The sequence below is a fragment of the Panicum virgatum genome, chromosome 3K (assembly GCF_016808335.1).
Source record: "Panicum virgatum strain AP13 chromosome 3K, P.virgatum_v5, whole genome shotgun sequence".
Lineage (NCBI taxonomy): Eukaryota > Viridiplantae > Streptophyta > Magnoliopsida > Poales > Poaceae > Panicum > Panicum virgatum.
Genome location: NC_053138.1, coordinates 30,739,123 through 30,760,757, shown reverse-complemented (window position 1 = coordinate 30,760,757; position 21,635 = coordinate 30,739,123). Strand labels below are relative to the sequence as shown.

The 21,635-nt window shown below is 47.1% G+C and overlaps 1 protein-coding gene and 1 non-coding gene across 2 annotated transcripts; one reads left to right on the top strand and one right to left on the bottom strand.

Annotated features, from left to right (window-relative positions):
- The first annotated feature begins 2,481 nt into the window (after positions 1-2,481).
- On the top strand, positions 2,482-5,430 carry LOC120698931. The gene is made up of 2 exons (XM_039982711.1): positions 2,482-2,796; positions 2,870-5,430. The coding sequence occupies exons 1-2, from the start codon at positions 2,758-2,760 to the stop codon at positions 3,371-3,373; spliced, it is 543 nt and encodes a 180-aa protein (XP_039838645.1). The 5' UTR covers positions 2,482-2,757; the 3' UTR covers positions 3,374-5,430.
- A 6,401-nt stretch (positions 5,431-11,831) lies between these two features.
- On the bottom strand, positions 11,832-11,938 carry LOC120701717. The gene has a single exon (XR_005686273.1). It is a non-coding gene; the product is annotated as a small nucleolar RNA R71 (small nucleolar RNA).
- Between the last annotated feature and the right edge of the window lie 9,697 nt (positions 11,939-21,635).

The window sequence follows — 21,635 nt, the reverse complement described above, 5'->3', positions numbered from 1 at the left end:
CATGTCGTATGGGGAAAGTGTACAACTTCTGCAGAGTGTAAAACTATTCGGATAACCGTGCTCACGGTCAAGAGCGCTTGAGCTAGTCGCCGGTTTTAGAGCTTTTGGTTTGAAAATTTAGAATGGGACTGTTTGGTAACACTTGCACCGATTCAAAAGTTGTTGGACCGATATAGATGGTCAAAGGACCGCGAAATAGAAAATGGGGAGTCATGATTGGTTTTGTCGGTCTATTTTATATAAAACAAAATATTTGCAAAAATTATACGTATGAAGATACACTCAAATATAATGCAGCCGAGTGCTAGTGAACCAGTCAGCCTTCCTTAATTAACCATGCATGTATTATAGGATTTTTGATATACACCCGAAGTCTTGCGAGTACAAAATTGTACTCACCCTTGTTGCTAAATTTTTAAAATTCGGAGTTCGAAGAAGAGCTGTCTCAGTTCAGTTCCTTGCCGAAGGATGCGGGTTTTCAACGTTGGTTCTTTCTAGGTCTAATTCTCAGTCAGTTGCCTGTGGGAATGGTGAGGCACACTACTGTAGGATGGAAGTCCTATATTTCTGTTGCTTCTGCTGCAAATTATTAGCTCTGATTAAATTATAATATTACTAATATATTTTTAAGTGCAGTTGTGATACCAGTGCTATTGTGCGTACTTGCGGACTGATCATGGGACAAATACAGTAAAGCACAACGGTAACCCAGGTATTTGTACGCCTGGGGCCCACAGTAGATAAGCTGCTCTACTGAAACCAGATCGAGTCTAGGATAAACCTGGTACATGCGCCGCCGGCGAGACGGGAACTACAGCTACTCTACCAACTACTTAGGGTTTTTAGGTTCATTCCTTTTCATGCCCCAAAACAGACGACGACCAGAGCCTTAAAGAACCGCCCAGCCAATTAAGTTACAGTGTTCTTAATCACTGATTACAGACCGAAAATAACAGAGATGGTAAAGTTAAAAGGAGCGACGCCGCTAGCCGTAGGATGGTGAATGAACGGACGCCGTGAAGTCGCTGAAATGTTACCCTCCTTGCCGACTTGTTCTGCTGCTCGTCTGCTGATGGATGTCTGACGAATCTGAATATGGATGCACTGCCTTCTTGACACTCTCTAACTCTCGCTGATTCTTGCAATAATGACGTACCTTGTTCCTCTATCTTTGGGGAAGCGGCCGGGTATGATTGCACATCATCACGAGTCGTTAAACGTCAGGTAATGAGTTCCGTTCCAGCTTCTTTTTTTTTTCGACACGAGGGCACCTCCCATTTCTATTACACGATCGGAAATTCTGATAGTTCGAAACAAGTAGAGAAAAGAAGGGGCTAAGAGAATTATAACCTGATTCAGATTAGAACTCCTAGGATGGAGCATCCGGGCAACGGATGCCCCAAACTCAGTTCGAAGCCAAGTAAAACGTTACAAATAGGCCACCACAGCCCCTACGAGCCAAAAGAAACAGCCCAAAGCGAGAAGGCTTCTAACCAAACATCAACAGAAAGACCCAGTGAAATTGGTTGGTAATTGGTTTAGGGGGGGCTGGAACCAAGTTAAAAAGACAACCGTTAGTAAGAGCATATGCTTTATGTTGAGCTATTTGGCTTAGTAGGAATGATGTGGTGTTTGACAAATCTCCAACTAAAACTTATATGCAGATACTTTATCGAGGCACTCATTGGCTCAGACTTTGGGCACAGCTACAAAGGCGTGATGAAGACAAGAAGACGTTACAGAAGGCATGTCAAACCATGGAGGTTTTGATCATGCAGTTCTTTGCCAACCATGGATGGAGGTTTAGCAATAGTATTTGCTCTTAATAAACGTCTTCATCAAAATTTTCGGGTTGGCTGTTAGTCTTATCAGTGTTCTCGTATACGGATGTTTTGAAAAATTTATAATAATCGGCTGTAGCCTCTTTTGAGGCCAAGGCTGGGTACTCTCTTTCCCATTATCTAAAAAAAGAAAGACCCGGTGAAATACTCACACTCCAACAAACTGAGCCAATCAAGATACTTCCAACTCCTCGTCGTTCTCTTCCTCCGTCAGCTCGTCTGTTGGCGGCGGCGGTGCTCTTTCCCTCGGGGCTATACCTGGCCATGCAGCACGAGGCACGGTGGGCCGGCCCGCAGCACGAAAAATGGCACGGCACTGGCCTGGCCCGGCACGGGACTTCGCGGGCCCGGGCTGACACGAGCACGCCTGCACAGCGTGCCTGGGCCGTATGCTCAGCATGCTGGGCCGGCCCTGCACGGCACGGATAGGGCTAGGCCAGTCAGGCACGCGAAGCGGCCCGCAAACACACTTGGCCCGTCAGCCCGCCAGGCACGCCCCCAGGCCCTAGCCTCCCCCAGGCCCAACGGCTCCCCCCCCAGCCCAAGTGCCCAACAGCTCTCTCCCCCAGCCCAACGGCTCTTTCCCCCCTGGCCGTATAAAACGGGCGGCCGGGCAGAGGCCAGCAGCCCAACACAAACCCTAGGCGCCTCCGCCCGCCCTCCGTTCGCAGCCGCCACCTCGGCCTCGCCCAACTCGCACGCCTAGCCCTCGCCCAACTCGCACGCCTGGACCTCGCCGCCGACGCCGAGATGCGATCGACTGCCGGCCGCCGCGCACAATCTACGCTGCCCCCTCTCTGATCTCATCAACTCTCCCTCTCCCCTCTCGGCCTCTCCTGCTCTCTCTCTCTCTCTCTGTGTGTGTGCTCCGGCTTCTCCCGCTCTGGTCTCCGTGGCTTCTCGTCGTCCTCCTCCAATGGATCCACGACGGCGACTCCAGTGCTCCGGCGCTCCGGTGAGTCTCTCGGTACTTGTAGTTAGGGTTAGGGTTATCTCACTCGTTTCTCAATCTCTCTTTGTTCTTGCAGGCGCCGTCGAGGAACCGAGCGCCCGAGTTGGATCCGACGTCCAACAACTATGAGCTCCGGTTGCTTGGTCAAGCAGGAGATGACGAGGACGACATGGACGCCGAGTGGGAGGAGTTATTTGGGAGCAGTGTTGGGCCTCAGGATGGCAGTGGCATAGGCGACGCTGCCGGCACCGGCCATGACACTGCGGCTCAACCCGAGCCGCTCATCGATGTCGAACTCAAGCCCTGCCCGACCCAGAGCATGGCTGGCAAAAAGCGGAGGAGGAAGTCCACTTCTCCGTTCTGGGAACACTTTGAAGAGACCTTCGAGATGAGGAGAGGTAAGGAGGTAAGAGTCGGTGCAAAGTGTAAGCATTGCAAGAAACTCTACTCTGGTCTTAGCTCTGATGGCACTGGACACTTGACTAGGCACATTCCTAAATGTCCAGTATTGAAAGGGCGCCGTTCTAGTGGTGCTCAATCTTTGCTTCAGTTCAATTCTGATGGATCTGTTGCTAATTGAGAGTACAATCCTGAGGTTGCTAGAGTTCAATTGGTTAGGCTTATTGCTAGACTTGATCTCCCATTAGGATTTTGTGAGTCAGAAGCATTCGATGACTACATTACCACTGCTCACAATCCTAGGTTTACTCCTTGCTCTAGGCAAACTACAACTAGGGATCTAATTAAATACTTCACTGAACGTGGTGATAAACTTGTGGACACTTTAAAAATTGTTTCATCTGTTGCTCTCACATCTGATATCTAGTCTAGTAATGCCAAGGAAGATTATCTGTCTGTTGTTGCTCATTTCATTAATTCTGATTGGCAATTAGAGAAAATGATACTTGGCATGAGGTTAATCGATTGCTCACACAATGCTGAAAATATTGCTGAACGTGTTGCTTTTGTTGCATCTGATTATGGCATATCTGATAAGATATTTTCTATTGCTCTTGATAATGCATCTGCAAACACTAAAGCCATGGGTCAATTAACTCCTTTACTATCTTGTTATGTTGGTTCTTTACTGTTGCATCAGAGATGTGCTTGCCATATTATTAATCTGATAGTTAAGTCTGGACTTTATTCATTCAAGGATATGTTGACTAACTTTAGAACTGCTATATCATTCTTGAATGCATCTAATCAACGCATTGCTGCCTACAAGAGTTATTGCATTGCTATGGGTGTTAGGCCTAGAAAATTTTGTTTGGATATGGATGTTAGATGGAATTAAACTTATCTCATGCTTAAGCATTTAATCCCACATAGAGAGACATTTTCTGTGTGGATCACCACTAATTACCCTTTGAAGGATGGTGAGTCTCTGCTAACTAATAAGCATTGGGATATTGCTGAAAAAATACTTTCTTTCCTTGAACAGTTTCATGATTCCACAGTTGTTCTGTCTGGTGTTTATTATCCAATCTCTCCATTAATCTTGCATCATGTTTTTGAGATTGCTAGTCATTTGAATGAGTACCAGTTTGATAATGATCTAAGGTTTGTTGTTAACCCCATGAAAGATAAGTTTCTAGCCTACTGGTCTGATATACCTATGTTGTACTCCTTTGCATTTATCTTGGATCCAAGGGCTAAGATAAAGGGTTTTACCAGTGTGCTTAGACTACTATCTAGATTCAATTGATTACTCCTCTTATTTAACTGAGGTAAGAGCTGAACTGTCTGAGATTTACAAAAAATATGAAACTAAGTTTGGTTCAATGAGAGTGCAGAGGCCTACTCAACCAGTCACAACTGGTAAGAAGAAGTATTCATGGGTTAAGATATTTGCTGATGATGATGGTGGGTCTGGTAACTTGAGTTCTGGATCTTTGGTTCATTCTATGCTTGAGTTTGGTTCTGGTGCTACTGGTTCTTGTTATAGTGCTAGTGCTGCCTCCTTGTCCAGGAGAGGTTCATCTGCTAGTGCTTTACTCCAGGCAGCACAAGCAGGTTCATCTCTTGCTGGCTCTGAGCTAACTAGCTACCTTGACAGTGACACAGTTAACTTTTTTTATGAGGAGTGGAGTGTTTTATCTTGGTGGCGAGATCACAAACTAACTTATCCTGTTTTATCCATCTTGGCTAAAGACATGTTCACTGTTCCTGTTTCTACTATTAGTTCAGAGTCTGCTTTTAGCACCACTGGCAGGATCGTTGAGGAGCGATGTAGAAGCTTCGGATCTGACATGGTGGAGATGCTAGCACTGCCGAAAGACTGGGAGCAAGGCGATGCATGGATGCAACACACCGTGGAAGACAAGGAGCTGGAGGCGGCATTTCAGGATCTGTTCCTTGATGACGACAACAATTCGGTTGGAGCTGGAGCATGATGATGAAGATAAGGAGCTGGAGTTGTGCCTGAGTGGCTGTGTAACCCATTTATGTATCCCTTGGAGGCTGTTCCAAGTTGAACTTTGGTTTGTAATGGACACTTAAGAACTTGAACTTTGAGCTGGCTGTACTCTTTTTTCTTTCGTAGGGTTTTCTCTCGAGGTGAGAGTTTTTCCCTACAAAGGTTTTTAATGAGGCAGCACTTAAAACAGCTCCAATAAAGTTTAACTTTCCTTTGAATTTTGTCTTTGTTTGCTGACTTTGAGAATCTGTTGTAGTGTTAAACTGTCTTTGAATTTCTTTGATGAACTTGATCATGTTTGAAGAAGGTTCTCTGGCAAGCCGTGCCTGGATGGCCCGGCGTGCTTACTGGCCCGGCGTGCCATGCTTTGGCACGTCATGCCAGGGGCACGACACGGCATGCCTATGGCCTCCAGGAGCCGTGCCTGGGCCTGGAGGCCAGCACACGGGCTAGCACGGCACGGCACGGAATGCTGCCCATGCCAGCCGTGCCGTGCCAAAACCGTGCCTGTGCCGTGTCGTGCCGTGCGGCCCGTTTGGCCAGCTATACTCGGGGCCACTTGTTGAGCCAGGAGTTTATAGGCGACTCCCATCAACATGTTGATGCTGTCAGCCAGTTTTCCTTGAAACTCCAAGTTGTACAAACCTGACCAATATGACATAAAAGAGCAAGCGTGGATTATGATTTCAATTGGTGATTTAATCATTTTTTGGTCAAAACAGGCTCTGTTGTGACACTTCCAAATAGCAAAGGAGTTTATAGCAGAAAGGTTGTTTCTAAATCCAAACAACTGTCTAGAAAAGAGTTGAACAACCGTTTTTCACAACTATGCCCCCTTTAAATATATATGCGATTTTCAACAAATCCCTCCAAATGGGAGAGTCACCTAGTTTGTGATTCACAGATCCTATCACCCTCCCTCTACGATATTTAGCAGTGATCAGATCTTGATATAAACCCGATTCATTCTCCAACCTTCACCACCATTTACACAAAAAGCTGATATTCATCTTGCTGATGTCCTTGACACCCAAACCTCCTTTCTTCTAACTTTTACAAATCACCCCCCATTTCACCATTGACCACTGCCTTGCCAGAAAAGCTCCTTCTCGGTTTATCCAGTTTGTCAATAATTGTTTTAGGTAGAATGTATAGAGACATATGGTAAATAAAGGAGAGAAGAGTGGATCATAACCATTCTTCCAGCAATGGAAAGACAGCTCCCCTTCCAATTGGCCAGCATTTTCTTATTCCATTCCACCAAAGCTTCTAGTCTTTAACATGCACTCTACTGGGGCTTATAGGCGCCCCAAGGTATTTGATTGGGAAATCACCAATCTGACAACTAAACATATTGGCATAACCCATATGTCTCTCATCATCCCTGTTAATCACTTTTGGAGAAATTGATTTTTAGTCCTGACATCAGTTCGTACAAGTACAACAATAACTTCATGTTTCTGGCAACCTCCATATCTTCTTTGAGGTAGATAATTGTGTCATCAGCATATTGAAATAGCTACACCTTTTGGAATGAGATTACTAGCAAGATCAATAATCAAACCATCTCTTTGGGCTTGCCTCACCATTTTTCTAGACAGTCCCCCACAAAGTTGAAGAGGATTGGTGATAGGGGGTCTCCCTGTCTGACCCCTTTGTGGTTCACAACTATACCATCTTATCATCCATCTTAACACTGATAGTCACCCCTAGTAACCACCATCATAATCCAATCACACCATTTATCACTAAAACTTCTAATCTTGAAGCTGTCAAAAAGGAAGGTCCAATTGACCTTGTCATATGCCTTTTCAAAATTCAGTTTTAGTATTATCCCCACCTCATTTTTCTTCTTGGTCTCATGCAAACTCTCATGTAAGGCCATAAGCCCAGTCATGATGTTCATTTTCTTCCTGAAAGAAGTTTGTGTTTTCAAAATTAACTTATCAGCCAAAGGTTCAAGTCTTAGCATCAACACTGTGGTTATCCATTTCTAAAGATAGTTTAGTAAGCAAATGGGTCTAAGTTGTTGTATTCTATCAGCATTAGCTTTCTTTGGTAATAAAGTTATCGGTGTTCTGAAATCACCGGCTAGTAAATTTGTATGCGCGTCACAGGATCGGATGGTAATATAAGGATAAGACACAAGATTTTATACTAGTTCGGGCGTAATGTCCCTACGTCCTGTTCGAGCTCTCGTGCTCTTGTATTCAATGTTTGCAGTAGGGTTACAAATAGGCGAGAGAGGGAGCCGGGGTCCCAAATCTCTGGGTTGAGTGCGTGGGTGTGTGAGCGTGTTGGTCTGTTCTCCATGTGGGTGCATTTCCTCCTTTTTATAGTTCAAGGGGTGAGCGTATACACATAGGGAGAAGAAAAGCATGGCGGTCGGGCGAATCCCGACCCCTGCCTGCCATCTACCGATTATTTATGGCCTTTGATGGATCCTGTCGACCTGTCTTGACTAAGATTGCGGGGTGTCCGCCTCCCATGCCGGTGCCGTGCTAGTCGTGTCGAGATGGGGCGCAGGATTTGTGCAGCTGCTGGCGTCGTCGTCAGTAGGGCGTGGCGTCCTGTCCTGTTGGATAGTATGAGCATCAGGTCCGGTCCTCTTGACTTGAGGCGAGTTGGAGCAGGTCGTACAGTGTTGCTTCGAGCGGCACTGTACAGGATGTACAGGACTATTCGTATTGTGGGTGTTACACTCCCTAGACATAATTAGTTGCTATCAATAAGGATGGATTCGGATCGGATACGGATGAAATCGGATCCGGATGTCACCTTTTACCACATTTTAATCCGGATACGAATACGAATGCGGATCTCATCGGATACGAATACAAAACGGATAGTTCGAATCCGGATACGAATCCGGATATCTTCTTGATTTGAAACATAGAGCTATCATGAGTATCAGTTTATTTTGTCAACAATTTTATAGTAGATCAAAATCATTATACAAGTAGGGAGTAAAGGATTAGGAGATAGCTAATAAAAAAAGAATATAATTATCTATGCATAGATTTTATATTAATTATATAATACTAGTTATAAATGTAAAATAAATAAATATTTAAACACTTAATAATTAAGATATATAAAAAAGATTTTATCATTAAATAAATAATTAATTTGACTCGTATTAAATAATTTTAATCGTGAAATAAATATATTAAATAGTTAAAGTTAATTTTTATATCATTACTAATTTTAATAAATGTATTATTAGTTATCTGGCTTTCTAAATAATTTAAATAGTGTACATCATTAAGTAATAGGTATAAAGATAAGTTTAAGATTGTCTCACTAGTCACTTTTTCTTTGCGGATACGGACGGATACGGATGTGATCGGATATTCTTCGAATACGGATATGAAATCGGATAGAGAAAAGTTCTTAAAATCGAATTCGGATGCATCCATATGACATCCATATTAAATTCGAATACGGATATGGATATCCATATTTACGTTTTAAGCGGATACGAATACGGATAATTCGGATGTTCAGGCATCCGGATCCATCCTTAGCTATCAAGTATAGCCTCGATTTCCGTGGCAGGAGAATATCGTACGGGCCTTCAGGGGTCAGCCGAGGCCCGAGGCAGAGCCTGGGTTGGGCGAGACGACGGTAATTCCATATGGTCGGGCGAGTTCCGGCCCCTCCGCCCTAGATTCACAGGTCTGCCTGCCATCATGTTTGCTCTGCAACGTTGCAGGCGTGGTCAACTGCTACCTCTGTCCCGGGGCCGCCTGGCCATCCATGCAAGCTTTTGCATGTTCAGAGGCGCGTTTAGTTCCCAAATCAAAAATTTTTGGTTATCAAATCAACAATTTGACCAGGGAAGACTTTTCGGACACTAATTAAAAAACTAATTTTATAATTCACCTAGAAACCGTGAGATGAATCTTTTGAGGCTTTTGACGCATCATTAGCATAAATGGGTTACTGTAGCACTTAGGGCTAATCATGCACTAATTAGGCTCAAAAGATTCATCTCGCCGTGTACATCCAAACTGTGCAATTAGTTTTGTTGTTTAACTACATTTAGTACTCCATACACATGTCCAAAGAGAGAGACACAAATTTCGAGATGAAAATTTTTGGAACTAAACGCGCATGCTACTGCATGTGCTGTGCCGCTGGGCACCCTGGGCTTGCATGCGTGCGCCATCATCAAGTGCATGCTTACACCGGGTAGCTTTGCAGCTTTTTAGTGGGAAAGGAAAGGTGACAAAATCATGTGGAAGAAATGAAGTTAATGCTGGTTGCGGTAGCTTAGGTGGTTGATATTAACAGGCATTATTTCACATTTTGACCATCAACTTCTCGGAAATAAATTGAGCTTTATACTATGTTCCATTCATATTTTATTTAATTCTAATAAGTACAACAAATTTTGGATGAGTTTTGATTTCAGGTGAACACATGCCAAATATAAGTGAAACTGGGCAAAATCCCAGGCCGGCCGGCCTCTCCTAAACCAGCCGGCCTGGAACCTCTATGCACCCTGCCACGTCTTCAATCCAGGGGCAATGTGACACGTTCAAATGCATCTGAGTCAAGAATTGGATGTTGGTTCAATCGAATGGACCGAAAGGCTTGCACAAGTATCAAAGGCCCACAAGTCAGTGCAAAGACACATCCAAGTCAGTGATCCAACACCCTTGAGTAATCACAAGCGTCAAGTCGTAACGTCAGTGGAACGGAGGGCCAGCACGCGCCAGAGAGAGGCCGGCCGGCCTGGCCTTGTCTGCGTTCAAGCTGCGCAAGCTGCATCGACTCCAGGAGAAGATCACAGACATCCACGCAAAGGCGGTGGCCAGATGGCCACACCCCCAGGCCGGCCGGCCTAGGGGAGGCCGGCCGGCCCCACCTTGCAGCCTCTGGCGTCCCGGCTTCGCGTGGAAGCTAAGCACAACTGCCACAACCGCCTCCAACCGACGCCACATGCTTCACCTGCTCAGAACCGACACTGGAAGACTATAAATAGAGCACTCATCCCTCACTTGTAACACACACCATTGGAGCTCATTCTCTCTTTTACTTTCTAGAGTAGGTTAGTAGTTTGGGAGTTAGAGTCGAGTCGAGCTTGCTCGAGATTCATAAGAGTCATCAGAAGTCTGGTATAGCTCTTGTATCCTTCTTTCGACATTATTAATATAAGTTATCTTCTCTACTTTTCTGAGTCAGCTTTACTTTTCGCTTTCTTTTATCTTCTTGAGTCTGAGTGTTCAGCTCGAATGCAGAAGTTGTATCATTTAGCTTAGACTACGTTATCTCTCTGATAGTCGGGATTCTATCTTACGGGTTTTCTCGCCCGGATTAGAGTATATCAAGTTAGTGCTCTAGGTTGAGGGGGATTTCTCTCGAAGGCCTCGAGAGAAATCCTAACACCGAGTGCAGACATCGTGTCTGAGCTTAGTGTTAGCTAGAAAGTGTGTTCCACCCCACGGTACCATTGTGGTAGGCTGCAGGTGGTGACAGCCCTATCCATCCCTCGTAGTCCACCACATTCTGGTGCTTTCATAGCAGTAGTGCCGACTGTCGTTGGACTCCCTTCTCATCCCAGTCTGAGTCCTGCCCTGAGGCCGCCGAAGTAAGCTCTACCTTCCCGAAGATTAGTTAGATAGTTAGTCTGATCTAGAGAGGCTAGCTCGATAGTTCAGAAGTGTATCAGGTGTCTTATCTCGCTCGTTGTCCTCCCAGCTGCTACCTCTCTAAGGAGTTGAGTCTCCGTGTGTCACTCAATCATAGACTGGCCATTTATCTTATCTCTATATCTGGCTTACTCCCATCTAGTTAGTCAGTTGATTAAGCTAGTACGGTTATCATTCGATTTACGATACTCTTTACCACAGTGCTTCCCTAAGGAAAAATACGATACCCTGAAATACTCCATGGTGAAGTGCTACAGTGGTGATTCTGTGCGCTTGCGGAATTAATATTCTATTGGGGGCATAAGAAACGCCAACAAGCATTTCTGGCGCCATTGCCGGGAAAGCAATTGGCTAAAGATATCGTAGATAGTTTGATAAACTTTACTAGTTTGTCACCGCTAATCTTAGCGGGCTTATCATTGCTCTCTCTATCTTTTGATTGTTGCAGAGCAGTGCATGACCGGTTTCGACCAATCAAATAACTTCAACCCGAATCAAAAAAAATTGGGAGAATTGTGAGACGCCGCGTCGTCCCACCGCAGAAAAGACTCACTTGGCCTATCAGTCTTCCATCCACTTCAGCCTCATCACCCATGGCCCAGAAGACTCTTCGTCAGTTCTTGGCCCCGTCCAGTAGCCACATCCCTACTGGATTGAACCAAGACCAAGCCGGCAATGACGGCTTTGAGCTAAAAACTGGACTGGTGAACATGGTTCAAACAAGTCCATTCTGTGGAAAGGCATCCGAGGATGCCAATGCCCATCTCCAGAATTTCCTGGAGGTAAGTAACACTATCAACCCCAAGGGTACTATGATGGATATCGTCCGCCTTCGGCTATTCCCGTTCTCACTGCTCGGGAAGGCCAAGACGTGGTTTTACTCAAACAAGGAGGCTTTCACGACATGGGAAGCCTGTTCAAATGCATTCCTGGCCAAATACTTCCCGATGGCCAAGACCAATGCCCTCCGGAATAGAATCTCCGGTATCCAGCAACTACCAGATGAGACAATCCCAAAGGCCTGGGAGCGTCTGCAGGAGTACATACAAGCATGCCCACACCACGGCATGGAGAAATGGCTGATTATTCAGAACTTCTTCCATGGCCTGAATCAGCAAGCCATGGACCACGTAGATGTAGCAGCGGGTGGTTCCTTTCTCTCTCTCAATGTTGCAGGAGCGAAGACGCTGATAGACAAGATAGCCTCCAATCAGAGTTGGAGAGGTGACAAGCAGCCAGCCCGTCAAAGGGGCGTGCACCAGATCGACAGTGTCGACATGCTGGCTGCCAAGATGGACCTTCTAATGAAGAAATTGGAATCTCTGCACAAGGAGGTGAACTAGGTTTCGGAGTCTCGAATGACATGTGAAACATGTGGCGAGACTGGGCACTCGGGCACGTCATGCCCCCTAACTCAAGAGGATGCAAACTTCGTTGGCACCAACAACAACAATCCCAACTCGGGATTCCGTCCTCAGCAAGGTTGGAACTCAAAGCCCAACCTCCTTTTCGGTAATTAGCAAGGTATGAATTTTAATAACAATTTTCAGCCTACCTTAAAAGACCTAGTGTACGGCCAGAAACAAATAAATGACAACATTAGTAAGAAGTTTCTTGCTAATGATAAGATTTTGGAGTCTATGGCTGCACAGCTAGAGGGTTTTAACTCTGTTCTTAAAAACTAGTTGAGCTTTAACAAAATGATAGAAACTCAAGTAGCTCAGCTAGCCTCGTCCTGTGCTAACGCTAACACGGGGAAACTGCCGGGGCAACCGAAAGTTCCCTCGAAGGACAACGTTAATGCGGTGACTATGCGTGGTGGTAAGTCCACACGGGAGCCACCTTTTTCACAGGATGCAGGAACCCGACGGAAAGCCGCATCCGCCAGCCATACCGATGCTGAAGATGAAGAGCAGGAGGAGGCCGTCGACTCCAACACAATTGTAGCTCAGGAAGACCCTGTGGAACTCCCTAGAACTTCACGGGATTACCATTATACAACTGCCTTACCGTTTTCGGAGCGGATAAGGAAGCCGGTGGCCGACGAACAATTCGGGAAGTTCGTCGAGGTAATAAAGACGCTATATGTCAATATATCGCTTCTTGATGCTATGCAGATGCCTACGTATGCTAAGTATATCAAAGATATTCTTAGAAACAAGAGAGCGTTGCCCACCACCGAGGTCGTGCAGTTAACAGAAGAGTGTAGCGCTGCTATACTCAATCCTCTCCTGGTGAAGAAGAACCCAGGATGCCCAACCATCACATGCTCAATCGGAACTCAGCATTTCTGAAACGCTCTGTGCGACTTGGGAGCAAGTGTCAGCGTCATGCCCAAGGTAGTCTATGACCGCCTTAACTATCATGCGCTTGCCCCTACTGCCATGTGTTTGCAGCTAGCGGACCAATCGGTTCGCTACCCCGCGGGAGTAGCGGAGAACATTCCGGTGAAAATCCGGAATTTCCTTATTCCCGTCGACTTTGTCGTTCTCGACATGGAAGTTGACACCAAGACACCTCTCATCCTAGGGAGGCCATTCTTGAGTACCGCAAATGCAAGTATTGATGGGAGAGCCGGAGAAATTCAACTCAACATCAATGGTCAGAAGGAGACGTTCACCTTCAAGCCGAAGGTCTACAATGTTCTCAAGTCAAAGCAATCAACCGGAAGAAGAAATCTGAGAAAGAGCCGGAGAAGCCGTCCATCTCACCTATTGAAGCCCTCATTGAGTATGTAGAAAGTCTACGGATTCACAACTATAGAAATACGAGACGAAGAATCCAACGTAAGAAATTTCTGGAATGGGAAAAGAAAGAGGTCGAATCAAAACCCACACCCTAGAAAGTGTGGCGGAAGAAAGGGTCATCGTCAGGAACTCCACCCAGCGACAACAAATGAACCAAAGGAAAGGAGAGTCCCGCTCCGGACTCAAAACCCGAGCCCGCGCCATGAGGCTCATGATACGTATCCGTCATCGCATTGCATATAGGATAGTTTAGTTTTCCTGCTTAAACTTTATTTCATCTCTGCATAAGCATATTAGTTTTTTGATCCAATGCATGTTTGATTTCCAAAACTCTGCATTCAAATGGACTTCACAAAATTTTGTGAAAAATTTCGGCCACATGTTAGGCCGGCCGGCCCCACTTTGTTTCGTCTAGCCAGGAGCAGCAGGGAATGGGGACGAATGCGTGCACATGGAGCAAAGGAAAAAGGGCGACACACTGAGCACCAAGGAGTAGGCCGATCGGCCCCCATGAGGCCGGCCGGTTCCTCTCCTCTGCTCATGTCCCGTCACCACCAACCAGTGCACGTTCTCCTGCAAGGCTAGGCAAGAGAGCATCGGCGTGGCTCGTTTTGCGCCGAGGAGGAGCCGACCGGCCTACCCTAGGCCGGCCGGCCTGGCCCCTGCGCCCCTCTAGAAAAATCGACAACGGCGATGCTCCCTAGTGCACCAGAAGCTCAGGTTTGTCTGCCTCAGCCTGAGCTCGTCCATCTCCTCTCCCTTTCTTGAGTCTCTTTGCTTAATTAAGTTCTTTGGAGCTAATCATGGAGAACTCAAGTGCTAGCTCAACCAAAAACAAATAAAATTCTGTAGTGCTTAGTGAAGTTCTTAAACCTGAAAACACCAAAAAGTTTCCCCTTGAATAAATTCATGGAACGCTGAATGACGAATGTTTGTGGTGGTGTAACGCCCCGCAAGAATGACTAACCTTTCTCTTAATTTCCATATCCTTCGGGTATTGTGTGTGCTAACATTTTCATGAACCATGATCAGGAAAGCCAAAGAGAGGATCAAGAGGGCACTCTCGAAGAGCTCGAGGAGTTCACGAAGTTCATCTTCCTTGCGGCATACTATGTCGGTCAACTCCGGTCGCCATACAAATGTATCCCGGGATGAAGAAGAACCTCCAGCAGTCCTGAGACCCCATCTCCGCATCAGGGTCCTGACGATGAGCGAGCAGATCGCTGTCAAGAACGACTACGAACGGGAGGCCCTGGAGCTACTGAAGATGCAAAACTTCGGTCATGCCAAAAGGTTCGAAACTCGCTTCCTCATAAAAACAGGACTCAAGCAGGACATGAACAACGCCCTCACCACCATCAGATGGGAGAATTTCGCTGACATTGTTGAGCCAGGTTCGCAACTCTTAACCATGGAGTTTCTCATTTCTCTGGCCATTGAAGAAATCGGTGCCGAAACTAAAGTCTATTTCCGTCTCTTCAATGAACAATTTGTGATGAAACTAAAAGACTTTAGCATCACGTTGGGTTTTCATAAAAGATGCATCCTTGACCCCAGCGAGTTTGCTAAGAAACATCGTTATGACCGAAATACATGGTGGAGTGCAATTTCAAATGAACCTGTGAGTAGTAAAAACAGCATAGTTTCCATCCATAATCCTACCCTGAGGTTCCTAGCCAAGTGGCTCGCCATGGTCATGCACCCTCGTGAAGACCTTCCTCTGCAGCTTGCCTGAGTTGCAGTACATGTACGCCATGGCAAAGCATATCCGTTGTTCTCCAGTCAGAACCATGCTCGCTCACTGCAGAAGATGATCTCCGGCAAAAGCCCCATCGATATGACCTCCTTGGTTACTCGCATTGCGAGGTACATCGGTGTAATGGAAAATGCCGAGGTCACCTTTATGCCAGAAACTGAGGCATTCAGGTACGAGGTCGGCCTCGAGCACTTCGTACAAGGGTACATGATGCGTGAAGGGCCTGGAAATTCTATCTTTATGTGTTACACCAGGTACAATAGGGAGATCAAGCTTCCATGCCCGAGACTTTCTCTCTACTCGGTGAAAAGCCTAACCTTGCAAATAGAGAAGAAGGAGCCCGCGCGACGGAGTGTTGCAGGTCCACAGACGAGAAGCAGAACCCGGCAGGACCAACAAGCCGGAGTAGGACCATGTGACATCCCGGAAAAATTTACTAATTAAATCACGCGCTAAGTTATTTTCAAATTTTATTTTTCATCGTTGAGCTCATTTAATTCTAAACCCTAAACCCCTCCCTGAATTTTCCGATGTCCTGACATCCAATTCCCATCGTCATTCCATTTTTTCCGCCAACCGTACCCCTTCCTTTTTCTTCCCTCGTCGCCGTTCCATCCCGCGCCGCTCGGCGGTTTGTCGCCACGCGCGACCACCCGCCGCGATCGCCGCCGGCGCGCGCTTGCCCCCTTTTCCTTTTTCCCCTTTTCCCTATTTTTCTTCTCTTTTTTTTCTCCATTTCTTTTTCCCTTTTTCCTTTTCTTTTCCCCTTTTTCTCTTTTCCTTTTTCATTTTCTTTTTCTCCCTCTCTCTCCTTCCTTCCTTCCTTCTCTCCTCCCCATGCATGCTGCAGAGCAGCTCGCCACCGCGCGCTCCGCCCACGCCGCCCTCGCTCCCTGCTCCCTCCCCGGGCCGCTCCCCGCTCCCGGCCTGCCCCTCCCGCGCGTGCCTACCCTCCCTGCCACGCGCACCCGAGCACCTTGCCCGCACGCGCCGCCCCGCAGCCGCTCGGCACGCACACCCCGGCCGACCTCGTCCTCCCGCGCGCTGCAATCCGCTCGCCGCACCGCCGCTCGGCCCGTGCCGCGCGCTCCCCGGCCGCGTCCTACCCCGCACGCACGCAGCGCGCCGAGCCGCGTCTCCACTGCCGAGCCACCCTGTCGCCACCCCCACGAGCACGCACACACACGCGGCCATGCCACGACACGCGCGCACGCACACCACGTGCTCGCGCCGCACGCCGTGCCGCCCGCCGCTTGTGTTCCGCCCTCGCCGCCCGCGCGCAGCACCGCCATCACCGCCGGATGCCTCGGTCCCGCTCGCCCCTGCTCCCACGTGCCTGTCGTGCCCACGTGCACGCCTGGCCACGCCGCGCGTCGCTCGCCGCTGCCCCACCCTGCCGCACAGCGCGGCACTGCTCGCCCCTCCTTGCCGCTCGCGTCGCCCCGCTCAACGCCGGCCCACTTCATGTGCTCGACAATGTCCTCGATGCCCACACCACCGCCGCACGCCACTCCGCGACACACGAGCCCGGCCGAGCGCCATTAATGGCCGCCCGCGGAGCTCGCTAGCCGGCCACCTACCCCCGCACCGCTCCACCTCCTTACTCAGGCTATAAAGAGGCCCACCGCGTTTCCCTTCGCCACCACGAGCCACCACCGCCGCCCTAGCTCCTCCTCTGCTCCCCTAGCACCGCCGCCAGAACCGCCTAGCACCGCCGCCGCCAGCTCACTTCGCCCAGGCGCCACACTCCGCCCCGGCATGAGGTGAGGCCGGGGATCGAATCCTCTCTTTCCCCTCTCTCTTTTCCCTCACTCCGGAGCCAGCCCCGAGCCTCCAGGACGTCGGAATCGGCGCCACCGACGCCCCGATCCCCCTCCCCTGTTCTGTTCGCGAGGGAGGAGGAAGGGGGGCATATTAGCCCAAAGCCCCCTCCCCTCTCTTTTATTTAGTAAAGAGACATTTCACCTTTTGCCCTTTTTCAAAAGAAACCCTGTCTAAGTTTTTATTCCCGAATAACCCTTTCCCAGTATTTCTAATTGAACCTGGACCCTTTTTAGAATAACCCAAATAGTTTCTAAAATACATACCAAGCCCTTGCCTTCTTGATTATAATTACAAACAGGTCCCTGAACCCGTATTTAACCCCAAAACCTCTATATAACATATCATTTCATGCGACAAACGACCTCGGATCTACCTAAAACTTTACCACGCCTCTCATGACACAGTTTTGTCCATCCCTGTTCTGTTCGCGGGAGGAGAAGGGGGGCATATTAGCCCAAAGCCCCCCTCCCCTCTCTTTTATTTAGTAAAGAGACATTTCAACCTTTTGCCCTTTTTCAAAGAAACCTGTCTAAGTTTTTATTCCCGAATAAACCCTTTTCCCATATAAACATAATTCTAATTGAACCCTGACCCTTTTAGAATAACCAATAGTTTTCTAAAATACATACCAAGCCCTTGCCTTCTTGATTATAATTACAAACAGGTCCCTGAACCCGTATTTAACCCCAAACCTCTATATAACATATCATTTCATGCGACAAACGACCTCGGATCTACCTAAAACTTTACCACGCCTCTCATGACACAGTTTTGTCCATGCCATTAGGAAACCGCCCGGGAATGTTACTCCGAACTCCATATCTTAATTATTTCCGATTCGAGCTCAACGATAAAACTTTTATTTGTTTTTCTTGATTGTGTGTTTGTTTGTTTGCGTCGTAGACCATGGTGTGAACGAAGGAGAGCCCGTTGACGAGCAGTACTACGAGCCAGCGAACGAGGACCAGTTCCGCGACCCGAGCCTGAAGGACAGTGCTTCGACCAGGACCTCCCCGAAGGCTTCGAAGACGGCAAGTTCAATCCCACCCTTTGATGCATGTTTTGTCCTAGTTGTTTATAAACACAACCTATTGGCCTATTTTACAAAATTGCATATGTTTTGCTGCTGAAAACACGGTTGGATAGCCACCCCTTGATTTGTTATAACCATTCCTTGACCACCTAGATTAATGTCTGATTTTGTTTGGACGTTAATCACTGCTAGAATGCTTAGGATCTTATACACAATACAACTTGTTTTATAAAGAAAAGGTGTGTCTGTGTGGGAAGGGATAAAAGTGGAATTTTCGAAAGATAAGTTTAGACGGGATGCATGGCATTTCTTTGTGATTTGCCGATTGGTGTGCTTGTGCCTGTGTGGCAGAGCAAGGAAGGGAGATATCCATCTTGTCACCACTAAGGACCGAGTTGGTGTGTCATCTCACCTAACTACACTATCGTGCAAACCACTCGACCGTTGTATGGGCAACGGCTTAGCATAAACCCCACTAGTTAGTCTGATTGTCATCAGGAGAGCTGAGAGCAACGGGTGATCAACGAGAAGGGATTAGCTCTGTGTGACTTATGCCCCGGTTAAAACCTCTGTGATAGGTCAATGACCCCTTGGTGCATCCCGTGATGGCTAGTCAGGTCTAGCTAAGGTGGGTAATAGCTTTGTTGGGATCTGCACCGACACTAAGGTGATTGTTGGCGCTCCTTAAGTATCCATTTTATCCCCTGTTTAACTTTGATAATGGCATGAATTTAATATCAGAATCACTAACCATCCTAACCTCGGCCCAATTATTGGTCGTTTTCGCGTTTGCACATATATTTTGGAGGTACTTCGTTTTTGCAGGTTTTTGACCAATTTTGGAGCATGAAATGGCGAGGCCCATGATCACGCGATGACACGAAGAAAGACGAAGGCCAAAGCCCGAACAAAGGATCGAAGGCCATGATGATTAGAGGCCCGTTCATGCACATTCACCCTCCAATGAAGCCCAAAGGACAAAGCCCACAAGATAAGATCAAGATACTTCGGGGCTAAGCAAAGAAAAGAGATATTTAAGGAAGGATTTTCCATCCTATCCTTTTCCTCGAAGAAATCTCGAAGATAACGACGTCTAATGGGGTGCAATTGAAAGACATAAACTCTAGAAGATTCCAGGAGACTTGGATTTAGCGACCATGTTTAGCGACCATGTTCTCTCTTTCGATTTCATTCTTTTCTTTGGGTTTGCTTCATCCTAGATCTATTATCGAGATAGATCGCTTAGCATGATCTTGTAGTCATGGTGGCTAGAGGTTCATGGTGGAACTACCAAAGGGGGTTCGACTTGCTTCAGGGTATTTCGTTCAAAAGGGGGGGCGTGACAGGCCGTCTCCACAGAGTAGGCGGAGTATCGAGGGATCAGATTGGAGATTTTGGGTTTAAAGAGGCTTTTCATTGAGATTCACATCTACCTTACTTCATTTCATCTAGCTGGAATTACAACATATGCATGATCTAGGTGATCTAGATTGGTTATCTCTAACTTTCTCTTGCTACCTTCGGTGTTTGTCATTTTTAGTAGATTAGATTCGTTTTCACCATCTCACACAAAGGAATTTCTATGCTAGTAGATTGTTTCTTGTCTCTTTGGTTCCGTGGATTGATAAACCTTAGGGGAATACTCTAAGGGAAAAGCTACACGAAACCGTGCGCTTGCGGTATATAAATCGGGGGCGCTAAGGAGTGTCAACAAGCTTTTCTGGCGCCGTTGCCGGGGAACCATCGATTTAAGATCCAATCTTACTTGCATTCGTAAATATTTCTTGATTTTTCTTTTTGACCTTTTTAGATCTCTTATTTTTCTGAGCTAACTAAAAAAACGGATATATTCCACGAAAATCAATCTAATCTAGAGTTTTCTTTATTTTGCTTTATTTTTCTTTTATGTTTTAGATCTTGTATATTCATCTTTTAGATCTCGTATATATTTTTTCTTTTTCACTAACCCCTAACAGGAGATGGACGGGAGCCTCTCCAACAAACTCGAAAATTTTGTGGATGATCCAGAAAAAATTTACAGGCAAAGGAGACGAGAAGCACGATCAAGGAAGCCGGAACTAGTAGATCCAAAAGTTGAAGCCGACGATTCATCGTCTTCACCTCAAGCAACTCCACCAACAAGTCCAAAGGAGGCGCCACTTCACCAAGGAATGGCGCTACCGGAGCCGGAGCGTATGATCGGAGAGCTATGTACTCCGGACGTTCGGGACTTGCCGATCCAAAATCTCGACAACATCGGAGTTCCGTTCGAGATCAAGACTTCAATCATAAGGATGGTGCAAAGCTCGCCCTTCACTGGAAAAGAAGATGCTAATCTACATCTTCAAGCGTTCCTCCAACTATGCCGCACCTTCGACATGCAAGGTATGACTCAAGATCAAATAAGAGCGAGGCTCTTTCCGTTCTCTCTACTTGGGAGAGCACTGCAATGGTTTCATTCTCTACCACCGCGCACGGTGCAAAATTGGGAGTCCATGATGAAAGAATTCATGACAGAGTTCTACTCGCCGGGCAAGACCCAGATTCTGCGCAACAAGATTGCAACATTCGCGCAAGCCTCGACAGAGACTATTGCGGAAGCCTATGAGCGCTTCAACGACTACATCCGCGCCGTACCTCATCACAAGTTTTCAAGGGAGGATGTGGTCCAGAAGTTCTATCAAGACCTCACTACTGCATCAAGGGGGATCATTGACGCATCGGCCGGAGGTTCTATCATTGAGCTCACGCCTACTCAAGTTTTCAAGCTATTCAAGAAGGTGGCAGATAATGACGCATGAGCATCATCGGGGCGCCTACAACCACTCCAAGCCGTGGGCACCGCGAAGAGTGTATTACAAGTGGAACGCGAAGAAGTGCTAGAAGGGAAGATCGACTCGCTCATGAGAAGGTTGGAGAAGATGGAAGTGGAAAAGAGAGAAGCCCAAGCTATCGATTTAAAGGCGGCCGAAGCAAGGTCTACATGTGAAGAATGTGGAGAGTACGGCCATGTCCAAAAGAATTGCCCGGAGGAAGCCAAGATGCTCGACTACATGAAGAGGGGAGAATGGATTCCGCCAACCAACTTCCGCTACGGGCAAGGTAGACCCCAATTTAATGCAAGCTCTTCCATTCAAAACTCGGTGCCTCTTCGTATACAATTGAAGGAGTTCATGGAGGAGCAAGGCAAGATCAACAAGGACACCGTCACCAAGTTCAAGGCTATGGACAAGATATTGGAGAACATTGATGGCAAGGTGACGGAAGTCGGGAGCTCTAACCTTCAAGTACTCAATATGATGAATATGCTAGAAACGCAAGTAGCCCAGCTCGCCGGACGCCTATCTAGCAACGAAGGAAAATTGCCCGGGCAACCTCAAAGTCCGGAGACGGCTAAGGCAATTAA

Excerpts from the sequence above, each read along its gene's own strand:
- LOC120698931 (XM_039982711.1), top strand. The coding sequence starts at position 2,758 with ATGGATCCACGACGGCGACTCCAGTGCTCCGGCGCTCCG. Across the intron at positions 2,797-2,869 it reads TCCAGTGCTCCGGCGCTCCG|GCGCCGTCGAGGAACCGAGC; the intron begins GTGAGTCTCTCG and ends TTGTTCTTGCAG.